The sequence below is a fragment of the Telopea speciosissima genome, chromosome 8 (assembly GCF_018873765.1).
Source record: "Telopea speciosissima isolate NSW1024214 ecotype Mountain lineage chromosome 8, Tspe_v1, whole genome shotgun sequence".
Classification (NCBI taxonomy): domain Eukaryota; kingdom Viridiplantae; phylum Streptophyta; class Magnoliopsida; order Proteales; family Proteaceae; genus Telopea; species Telopea speciosissima.
The window spans coordinates 53,853,671-53,865,767 of NC_057923.1; the positions used below are offsets into that span (position 1 = coordinate 53,853,671).

Below are 12,097 nucleotides of genomic sequence, written 5' to 3' on the forward strand. Positions count from 1 at the left end.
GAAGGAAAGGCTATGTATTGGCACTAGCAAGTGATGATTGTTGGATGAAATAGTAAGACAGATGCATGAGGTTTTATAGAAGTCGGAAGATTGAATGGATCCTTTGGCTGAAGTGCGCAACCTTGTTTTGAATTTTATTATAATCACTTAGACTTGGAAACAAGTTGCCTTTTTTGAAACTTTTTTTTTTTTTTTTCAGGAAACTAAGTCAAAGATTATCCATTGAATTGAGCAAAGCAGTGATTGTGGACCACTTGAATTCAGCTTTGTTTGAATGAGACTCTCCGTCACACTCACTTATATGGATTCTTGACTTCTTGTTGTAGTTGGGATTCGAAGGAAACGGGTGGTTTCTGTATTGGTCATGCGAGACTCGTAGTTGAGACAAAAAAAATATATAATAATTAAATGCCATGTGTGACAATAGGAGGATCAAGATATTTTGTGTAAAAAAAAAAAATAAAGGCCAAAGATTCAGCTACATGATCGTGTATATTTCAGGTAAGCTTAGATTATCATGCATAAATGATCAAATTATTTTATGTTATTTATTATTAAATTTTTTTTTTTTTTTTTTTGAAAAAATAATATGCTTGTCACCATTGATCATTTAGTCATAAGTATTGAGCTACCTGCTACCTTCACCATCCTTAGTTCCAACGATCAATTCATCCATTTCCATGTTTAGAGGCTCGCCCATAATGGCTGGTGTAGGTACAACGTGCATCGATCGGGTCTTCTTGTGGGTGCTTCTGAACTTACCGAAGGTTGATATCCCTTTTTAACGACTCCAAATGAGTTCGGCGAGACGGTTACATGAAGTCTATGCCTGTTGGGATGTACATAGAACTTAAAATAGGGAAATAAATTATGTTTTACAACCATAAGTTAAAATATTGAAAAGATTTATCAAATCCCCATAAGAGTAATAACAGCTAAGGAAAGGAAATAATCTAAACTACCCTTTGCGTCTTTTTTTTTCTTTTTATTATTTTTTTATTCCCATTTTAGCGTTTTACAGCCATGTTATCACCTCCCTCCATCGGCGTCCATCACCAGGGGATGAGGTTGCAGCGGCGACTGTCACCACACTCCCTACTCCCACCTTTTAATTTTTTATTCCCCACCCCTACAACCACCATCCCTCTTCTTCGCTGCTCCTTCCTGTTAGCTCTACGAATTTCCCTCCAGCCACCCTCTTCACCCCATCCCCTACAACCAATTTTCTGTGGAATATTTTGGACGCTTGATATCCTTGAATATAGATTAATCAACTCATTCTTCAGAATTTTTTTTTTCTTCCTTTCTTGCAAAATCAACATTTATTGCGTGACCTTCAAACCTTGCAATTGGTTGCTTTATCGTAATGGTTGAAGAGGGCAACACAAAACATTTTTCCTTGCTTAAAGCATTACACCCTGAGTATCTAGTTTGAAATACCCAGACTGCTGCCTCCAACTAGTATTTATAGGAAACTAGGGTTTAGGTCAGATGGGTTAATTACTAGATTGCCCCTCACAACCTGGGCATTAATACAAGTAGGATTATATTATAACATATGAAGGGATATTGCATAAATACCCTTACAGTTGCACATACCTCATAACATCATAAATGACAAATGATGGCAAATGATGGCAAATGATGGCAAATGCCTCTGTTCATATCCCAACTTACACCCACCTTTCACCTTCGCTGTCCCAAAGGAGTTTATTTATGGGTAAATTGGCTTCTCCCCACCTTTCACTTTGTTCTATCACAGAATTGATTCTATGACAGAATAGTTTATGATTTGTATATTATACCTAGGTAAATTGGCTTCTCCCCATCTGAGTAGATCGAGGAGATATCAAGCTCCCTGGGCGTGGACTGCTTGGGCATGGACTGAAGACCCTAGGTGCCAACTACTTCTGGCGCGGACCGAACCCTGGCAGCGGACTGCCTGGGCGCGAATCGAAGACCCAGGGAGCAGAGTGAAGCCCAGCGCGGATTACCTGAGCACGGACTGAAGACCTCAGGCGCCAACTACCCTTGGTGCGGATTGAACCCCAGGCGAGGACCGAACCCTGGGCGCAGACTGTCTGGGAGCGGACCGAAGACTCAGGGCACCAACTACCCAGGGAGCGGAGTAAACCCCGAGCATGGACTGAAGACCCCTGGCGCGGGCATCCTAGGCGCAGTCTACCCCAGGGACGAACCCCTTTGGGCGCGGTCTCCATCGAACATGGCGATGACTACCACCATCAGCAAAACAGCTCACATCACGAAGGACTCTAGGCCACCGCCTATCAATCAAGTAGTCTAAACGGACTCATACTCCGAGAACCTCATCTACCACGTAGATAGGTCTATCCATCAAGGATACCAAGTCTATCATGACACTACGTCTCTCAGGAAGACGACTACCAGGTCTATCATGACACCACGTTTCACGGGAAGACAACCAGTCAAGGATGAACCCTGCTACTTAGGGTCTCTATCGACTACAAAAGCCACTCTACATCAACCGGGACTCTCCACAGTGCCACACTCTACTATAAAAGGGAAGGTACTCTACCCCATCAACCCATCTTGAATAATATTATTCATTTGTTTGCTCAGGAGATCTCACTTTGGCATCGGAGAGTCCTAGGCCGGAACCACACTGGTTCTCCTTTGTCATCCCCTGGTTCTTTTGCAGGTTACAACACTCGAAAGGACCCTTGAACGATTTTCTAACGCAATAGATTGGCGCCGTCTATGGGAACGATGCTAACCATCATATCTACTAGCTTGTGTTCCATACTTGTTCAGTAATGGCACCACGAGGCAAGAAGACCGCTCCCTCCACCAACAATGCCCCGAGGGAGGGGAATGGATCACCTCCTCCAGAGGGCTCACATCACAGGGTCAATGATCACATCTCTCACGAGGAAGAGATCCCAGAGAACCACCAGGCTGAGGCAGTTAACCTCAACCCCGAAGCAGCCATCGAAGCCACCGTGGAGCCATCACCTGATCCCAATGCACCGACGACTGTAGGTCAGATCAACAACTTGCAGCGCCAAATCCTTCGTGACCAACAACTCTTCCGTGATTACCTGAGGTAGCGTGCAACATCCCACCATCGTAGGATAGATCCTTGATGGGAGCAGAGCCCTAGGAGGACACCTCCCAGGGGTGATAGGTTAGAGAGGCACACCAAACAGCAGGGAGATCCCTCCTAGCATCTTAGGAGAACAGCAGACCTCCCAATACGGTCAAACAGTGGGAGAACACCATCGCATCGATCCGTGGTACCCAGTCCAGAAGGCTCAATTAGGAGGATGGTGTTCCAAGGACGACTAGGAGGAAGTCACACACCAAGGTGCAGCCAGACTTATCGAGAAGAAAGCCCCTCACGTTCACACCAAGGGTCATCACGACATGACCATTCGCCATCCCGCCAACACTCAAGACGGGGGGAAACTTCAAGGAGAGGTCGAGAGTGAGGTCGCAGTGAACATCCAGCCAGACGTGAGGGACAGTCACGAGAAGAGGAGCTAGACAAGAGACTCCGAGATTTAGATGAGAAGCTAGAAGGATTGAAGAAGCAGACCAACAGCGAGACACCCTCGACACCTGGGTAACATCCATTCTCGGCAGAGATCATGGCAGCCACACTCCCCTCCAGGTTCGGGCTACCCACCTTCGAACTCTACAGTGGTACCACAAACCCCAATGACCACATCAACTACTTCAATGGGATGATGACCTTATATGGGGGATTAGACATGGTCTCGTGCCGAGCGTTCCCTGCATCCCTCAAGGGTCCTAGATAATACAATGTGGGTTATATTTTGCAATTTATTGATTATATTTTGCAATTTTTGTTTAGTATCTAATTATCTATCGAACAAAAGTATTTAGATTTTAAGATTAGGCTAAGTTTTCTAACCCAAAGAAAAGTCTAATAGTCGATTGAGTATGAAACAAACCAATACCCAATCACATGAGACTTGTCAATCAGGGCCAACCATGCCCTAGAAAAAATCAGGGTCAATCTGGGCTACCCTGGCCCAACCCGGCCCGATTAGGATCAATCAAGGTCGGGTTGAGCTCGACAGGGTTGGGACTGAGTCGAGATATCTCAGCCCGACCTAGGGCCAGGTTGGGCTTGGGTTGAGCTAAGAGGACTCAGGGTTGGGATAAGGGTTTAAAAAACCCAGCCCAACCGGCCCTGCCTCACTCCTAGTAAAATACCATCCCTAATTTAGTTTTTTTCACGGCGGTTAATAACTGTGCCTAAAAGTAAATTGTCCCTCAAAAACCTATTAGGAACAGTTGGTTTTCAAATGTCGCTAGCATTTGGGACGCTTCTTATGGAGATAGAATAGGCAAGACAATTATTTTCGTCCCAAAAAAGATTTAGCGATTGAAAATTCACATTAGGACAATTTTTTTTTCGTTCCTAAAACCCAATTTTTTATGGTAGAAGAAAATCAACACTATAAGAATCCAGCTACTTATAGTTAACCATGGCCTTGTCAGGCTTGCAACATATATGATCCGTCCCCACCTGATAATTATTCAAATATGGAACTGGCCTTTCCATTTAAGATCCATCAATCCCAAATCAAAGATGCATTTGTTAAATTCATCTGCCGCCACTTGGGAAATCATAGATCCTCCCAACTTCTCTCTTTGAAATCGGATCGAATTAAAGTCTCCTAAGATCACCCATGAGACATTAATATGACTAGCCATCAAAGAAAGAACAAACCAAAGAGCTCGTCTACCATCCAAAGAGTTCACTCCACAGACACTGTAATTGAAAAATGCAAAAACAACATCTGTGTTCTTTCAATAAATTTTGACTTAGTATTTTATCAAACGAAGCATAAACAAATACAAAAATAGTAACTTTATTTGGTAAGAGAGCCTTCGGCCCTTACTAAAAATTAAATGCAAAATACCAAAATCAGATAAACGAGCTTGTCCTCCCCCCCTCCCCCGAATGTTAATGGAAAGAACTCAAGGGTCCAAACAACCAAAGCAATGAAGGCACAAAATATAGATCCATACAGAATACCCCATAGAACAGAGTGTAACCACAATCAACATAAATTGGTATGATCATCAAGGCTGGGTTAAGCTACACAAGATGATTGTCTCCACAGTTAGACCTGGTCCAAACCCTAATAGCACACCCCAATCAAACCCTTCTCCGGTTGTGGATTTCCCTTCCTTCATAGACTTGTTCCTCATATCATCCAAAATGAACATCACAGTGGGGCTTGACATATTACCATATTCGCTCAACACTTTTCTTGATGCCTTGAGTTTCTCCTCCTTTAAACCAAGGGTCCCTTCAATCAGGTCCAAAATCGCCAGCCCACCAGGGTGAGACACCCAAAAAATGGAGTTCCAATCACTAATACCAATCTTGCTGAATGCTTCCGCCAAGCATTTTCCGATGTTCCCAGAAATAGTTTTGGCTACATCCTTGGATAAGCTGATTGAAAGACCCGTTTGACGAAAATGACCTTCAACCATATCATCCGAGTCTGGGAGAATTCAAGAACCTGCTGAGAAGAGTTGGAACAGTGGGCGCTCAATTGATGTGTTGGGGTCTGCACCAACTATTAAAGCTGCAGCGCCATCTGCAAAGATTGCCTGCCCAAGTAAGGTGTGGAAGTCGGTCTCGGTTGGTCCCTTGAAGCCACTAACTGAGTTTAACTCCGAGAAAACAACGAGGACACGCGCACCTTTATTGTTCTCAGCAAGGTCTTTGGCAACACGGAGGACACTGCCACCACCGTCGCAGCCTAGATGATACATCATCACACGTTTGACGGTAGGTGAAAGGCCAAGGAGCTTGATGAGTTGGAAGTCGGCACCAGGTGCATCAACACCAGAAATGGTTGTGAATACAATGTGGGTGATCTTTGATTTGGGCTGTCCCCACTCATTGATGGCTTTTAAAGCTGCTTCTTTAGCCAACTTGGGAACCTCAACAACCATAATATCTTGGCGTGCATCAAGTGTTGGAGCCATGGGGTTGTAGAAGTCGGGGTTCTCCTCGATCATTTCCTCAATCATGTAGAGATGACGTTTTATAATTGTAGATCTGTCACAGATTCGCTTGAACTTCTCCTTCAATCCAGTCATATGCTCACTCTTTGTGGATCTGAAGTAGAAATCTGGGAAATCAGGTTGATATACACAGTTGGATGGATTTGCTGTGCCGATGGCCAGCACTGTGGCTAGACCCTGAGTGCACTGCGCTTCATAGATTTCTCCAACTGACCCCATTGCTTGTGTGGATCGATCGATCAATCTAAAGGGTGGGAAAATTTGAAATAGAGAAATGAATTAAGAGGGAAGGAAAGGGTATGTATTGAAACTAGCAAGCAATTAATGATGATTCTTGGATGAAATAGCAGGACAGATGGATGGGGTTTTATAGAAGTAGGAAGTTTGAATGGATCCATATGCGCACAAGGACAAGCAATTCCAAGCTTTGAGTTTTATTATAATCACTTTGACTTGGTGGAAGTTGCCTTTTTTGAAACTCCTTCTATTTTGAAAATAAAACAAATTAATAATTAAATTTTAGGGCATCTTAATCAATATTCATGTTAATCAGTGACTGTGGACCAATTATTCATCTTTGTTTGAATGAGACTCCGTCAGTCACACTGACTTATATATATGGGTTGCTGCTATCAAGTGGATACACTTGAATGGTTGGGGTTTCAAGGAAAACGTCTGGATTCCATCTAAACGGCTGTGAGTCATTTTCATACATTCACGTACGTGAATGTGACCATGCCTCCAATGTTTTGTATCCATCGAGTTACGATTGTGTATAAAAAAATAGGTGAACCGATAAGGGAATTTCCTTTAGAATCTAACAAAAGGTGGAGGGGCATTTATGACATATCACCACCTCATATGAATAGTGATATGTGAGGGAGTGTTCAATTTCACTTTTGAGTTGGTGTCTTCCCAAACTTTTTTCCTTTAGGTTATTATGATCTTTTTCCTTCTTTTTTTTTCTCTTAATATAATGGGGGACTGTTCTTTGTTGGGGAATGTTCGGCTTGCGCCCAAATACAGAGGGGGTGAAATGTCCACCCACCCCTGACATAGGGGCATGCAAAACTGACCGCCTTACCAATGCAGGCCCCAAATTGCATCTTATTATTTATTTTGACATATGATTAATTGTTTAATATAAATGGGCATAATTTTAGGATTCTTAATTATTTTAGATTTTTATTTGGTTGATGGGTTAGCCCAAGCCCGTGAATAATTTATATAAACCCATAGTAAAGTTAGGGATGTAATTATGTAAATGAATATCTGAAATCCGTTTTCGTATCCGTGTCCGTATCCATTTAGCTCTATCCAAATCCGTCCGAAAGCTAAACGAATGCGAATACGGATAGGCTATAGCTATCCGAAAAGTTATATTTACATGTAAACGGATAAAATATCCGATCCGTATCCGTGTCCATATCTGTTTAGCACTATCCGAATCCGTCCGAAAGCTAATCGGATACGGATGCAGATATAGCACTATCCGAGCCGAATCTAATCCGTTTACATCCCTAAGTAAAGTAGGTCTTAATCTCAATCATAGGAATTTAATTAGATAGGTGGTTGAGATTGATTAGGGTTTTATTAGTGTAGAGAAGATTCGAAGAAGGAACCTAAAAGTCTCATCGGTGCGGATGTTCTGGCAAAAAGCTCCACTGCCAAGGCAGTCTATTTTTGAGTTTTTGGGAGTTTCTGCTCTTCCCCTTTTTTTTTTTTTTTCATATTTATCTTTTACTTATTTTTTCTTCTCTTTATATACAAATGATCATTAGCCAAAACAAAAAAAAAAAAAAAAAAAAAAAACAAAAGCAGTCTATTTATTGTTAGAAGATAGTGCACCGGAAATTATCTTTTGATGATATGATTTGCTCCAAGGGGGTTCCGCTACCTTTTAGATGTGAACTATGTCATGGCGCAGTTGAGTGTGCTTCTCATCTCTTCTTAGACTGTTTTTTCTTGGTCTATTTGGAGCACTTTTGGCGTGCTTTGAGGTGCCATGGGTTACTACCAATGTCGCTATTATTGAGTTATTTTCATGGTGGAATCACAAGGCAAGGAATCTTGTTATGAAGGAGGTGTGGCGTATAGGAATGGTTCTAGTGGCTTATTTTATTTGTCATGAAAGGAATGCCAAGCAGTTTGAGGGGTAAAGCAGACAAATTTGGTATGGTCTTTCATATGATGTTGAGAGCTCTTAGATAGTAGCCTCCCGTGCTTAAGAGTCGTGTCTAAGGGTGTCAAAACCCAGGTTCTAAAACTCGGGATTCGACTAGGTTTCGATCAGTCAAAAAACAAGTTTGTCTCGGTTTCGATCATATCTTGGTCGAAACTTGAGATTTTCTCCAAGCTAACTCGAACCTTAGTTTCGAGGCCCAGAAGTTGTTTGTTTGCCCTAATTCTTGTTGTGTTGCCTATTTTTGACATTTAAAACTCAATCCATATATGCATTAGTTTCACATAGAGAACATTAAAATATTATTTGTGGTTTTGATCCAAGTTTGATACTGTATATTGTTCTTGGACAAGATATCAAATAAGGTTTGACCGGAACATAATTCTTCAATATAAATGAGATTTAAGTAATCTTGGATTTGTTAGAAAGCTTTGTTTTGATAGCTTTCCAATAAGTCCAAGATTGCTTAAATCTGATTTATATCAAGAAGTTAAATACCGTCAAACTTAATTTGGTGTGCTTGAATCTGCCAAAATCGGGTTGGGTTGAGCTCGACGGGGTTGGGACGAGTTGAGATATCTCAGCCTGACCTAGGGCCAGGTTGGGCTTGGATTGAGCTAAGAGGACTCAGGGTTGGGCTAGAGTTTTAAAAAACCCAGCCTAACCCGGCCCTGTCTCACTCCTAGTAAAAAATCATCCCTAATTTAGTTTTTTCGCGACGATTAATAATTGTGCCAAAAAATAAATTGTCCATCATAAACCTATTAGAAATGGTTGGTTTTCATCTATCGCTAGCATTTGGGACGCTTCTTATGATGACAGAATAAGCAAGACAATTATTTTCGTCCCCAAAAAGCTTTGAAAATTCACAGTAGGACAATTTTTTTTCATTCCTAAAACCCAATTTTTTATAGTGGAAGAAAATCAACACTATAAGAATCCAACTACTTATAGTTAACCATGGCCTTGTCAAGCTTGCAACATATACGATCCGACCCCACCTTATCATTATTCAAGTATGGAACTGGCCTTTCCATTTAAGATCCATCAATCCCAAATCAAAGATGCATTTGTTAAATTCGTTTGCCGCTACTTGGGAAATCATAGATCCGCCCAACTTCTCTCTTTGAAACCGGATCGAATTAAAGTCTCCTAAGATCACCCATGAGACATTAATATGACTGGCCATCAAAGAAAGAACAACCCAAAGAGCTCGTCTACCATCCAAAGAGTTCACTCCATAGACACTGTAATTGAAAAATGCAGTCCAACATCTATGTGTTCTTTCAATAAATTTTGACTTAGTATTTTATCAAACGAAGCATAAACAAATACAAAAATAGTAACTTTATTAGGTAAGAGGGCCTTTGGCCCTTACTAAAAATAAATGCAAGTTAAAAACCAAAATCACATAAACGAGTTGGTCCCTCCCTCCCCCAAATGTTAATGGAAAGAACTCAAGGGATCAAACAACCAAAGCAATGAAGGCACAAAATATAGATCCATACAGAATACCCCATAGAACAGAGTGTAACCACAATCAACATAAATTGGTATGATTATCAAGCCTGGATTATACTACGCAAGATGATTGTCTCCACAGTTAGACCTGGTCCAAACCCTAATAGCACACCCCAATCAAACCCTTCTCCAGTTGTGGCTTTCCCTTCCTTTATAGACTTGTTCCTCATCTCATCCAAAATGAACATCACAGTGGGGCTTGACATATTACCATATTCGCTCAACACTTTTCTTGATGCCTTGAGTTTCTCCTCCTTCAAACCAAGGGTCCCTTCAATCAGGTCCAAAATCGCCGGCCCACCAGGGTGAGACACCCAAAAAATGGAGTTCCAATCACTAATACCAATCTTGCTGAATGCTTCCTCCAAGCATTTTCCGATGTTCCCAGAAATAGTTTTGGCTACATCCTTGGATAAGCTGATTGAAAGACCTGTTTGACGTAAATGGCCTTCAACCATATCATCTGAGTCTGGGAGAATTCGAGTACCCGCTGAGACGAGTTGGAATAGTGGACGCTCAATTGAAGTGTCAGGGCCTGCACCAACTATTAAAGCAGCAGCGCCATCAGCGAAGATTGCCTACCCAAGTAAGGTGTGGAAGTCGGTCTCGGTAGGTCCCTTGAAGCCACTAACTGAGTTTAACTCCGAGCAAACAACGAGGACACGAGCACCTTTATTGTTCTCAGCAAGGTCTTTGGCAACACGGAGGACACTGCCACCACCGTAGCAGCCTAGATGATACATCATCACACGTTTGACGGTGGGTGAAAGGCCAAGGAGCTTGATGAGTTGGAAGTCGGCACCAGGTGCATCAACACCAAAAATGGTTGTGAATACAATGTGGGTGATCTTTGATTTGGGCTGTCCCCACTCATTGATGGCTTTTAAAGCTGCTTCTTTAGCCAACTTGGGAACCTCAACAACCATAATATCTTGGCGAGCATCAAGTGTTGGAGCCATGGGGTTGTAGAAGTCGGGGTTCTCCTCGATCATTTCCTCAGTCATGTAGAGATGACGTTTTATAATTGTAGATCTGTCACAGATTCGCTTGAACTTCTCCTTCAATCCAGTCATATGCTCACTCTTTGTGGATCTGAAGTAAAAATCTGGGAAATCAGGCTGATAAACACAGTTGGATGGATTTTCTGTGCCGATGGCCAGCACTGTGGCTGGACCCTGAGTGCACTGCACTTCAGAGATTTCTCCAACTGATGATCCCATTGCTTGTGTGGATCGCTGGATCGATCGATCTAAAGGGTGGGAAAATCTGAAATAGAGAAATGAATTAAGATGGAAGGAAAGGGTATGTATTAAAACTAGGAAGTAATAGCAATGATGATTCTTGGATGAAATAGCAAGACAGATGAATGGGGTTTTATAGAAGTAGGAAGTTTGAATGGATCCATATGCGCCCAAGCAATACTTAGAGTTTTGAATTTTATTATAATCACTTAGACTTGGTGGAAGTTGCCTTTTTTGAAACTCCTTCTATTTTGAATGAGACTCCGTCAGTCATACTGACTTACATGGGTTGCTGTTATCAAGTTGATACAGTTGAATGGTCGGGGTTCCAAAGAAAATCTGTGATTTCTTTTGTCGTCATTTGAGACTTCTACAAAATAAAAAAATTAATAAAAAAATTAGAAAGAATGGCATATTTTTTATTTTTTTTTGGGTAGAAGAAAGAATGGCATATGAGACAACTGTGAGAGAACGGCATTTAATATATATGTTTCACTAGATACTTGATAGCAATGTTTTGAGTTGGGCTGACCGTGAACATACGAGAACTGATTCACAGCTGTTCAGATGGAATCCATTCTACATCTAATGTTTTGTATTCATCGAGTTACGATTTTGTATAAAAAAAAATAGGTGAACCAATAAGGGAATTTCTTTTGGAAGCTAACAAATGGTGGAGGGGTATTTATGACATATCGCCACCTCATATGAACAGTGATATGTGAGAGAGTTTTCAATTTCACTTTTGAGTTGGTGTTTTACCAAACTTTTTTTCTTTAGTTTATTATGAATTTTTTTCTTTTTTTTGTTAATATAATAGGAGACTATTCTTTGTTGGGGAATATGCGGCCTCCGCCCAAATACTGAGGGGGTGAAATGACCATCCACCCCTGTGTCAGGGGTGCATGCAAAAATGACCACCGTACCTCTGGTCATTTCTGGGGTTACAAGCCAGGGTATGCAACAGTCATTTCATAAACCCATGTGTCAGGCACAGGGGTGGCGTCCGCTGTACAACTTGGTGCCGTTCTCTTTCCCTTTAAATTATCTATCTTTGTAAGTACCTTAATGATTTCAACTTTTGTAAATTTTTTTCCTT

General features: G+C 41.6%; 2 protein-coding genes and 1 pseudogene across 2 annotated transcripts; all 3 read right to left on the reverse strand.

The window, feature by feature from the left end:
- Nucleotides 1-5,097: 5,097 nt before the first annotated feature.
- On the reverse strand, nucleotides 5,098-5,514 carry LOC122672446 (chalcone synthase RJ5-like). Its single transcript, XM_043869917.1, has one exon. It carries the CDS (start codon nucleotides 5,512-5,514, stop codon nucleotides 5,098-5,100), a length of 417 nt encoding a protein of 138 aa, XP_043725852.1.
- Nucleotides 5,360-6,273, reverse strand: LOC122671932 (chalcone synthase-like). Its single transcript, XM_043869421.1, has one exon. The coding sequence runs from the start codon at nucleotides 6,271-6,273 to the stop codon at nucleotides 5,536-5,538; it is 738 nt and encodes a 245-aa protein (XP_043725356.1). The 3' UTR covers nucleotides 5,360-5,535.
- Nucleotides 6,274-9,798: 3,525 nt separating this feature from the next.
- Nucleotides 9,799-10,977, reverse strand: LOC122671924 (annotated as a pseudogene).
- Nucleotides 10,978-12,097: the final 1,120 nt, after the last annotated feature.

Excerpts from the sequence above, each read along its gene's own strand:
- LOC122672446 (XM_043869917.1), bottom strand. The coding sequence starts at position 5,514 with ATGGTTGAAGGTCATTTTCGTCAAACGGGTCTTTCAATCAGCTTATCC.
- LOC122671932 (XM_043869421.1), bottom strand. The coding sequence starts at position 6,273 with ATGGGGTCAGTTGGAGAAATCTATGAAGCGCAGTGCACTCAGGGTCTA.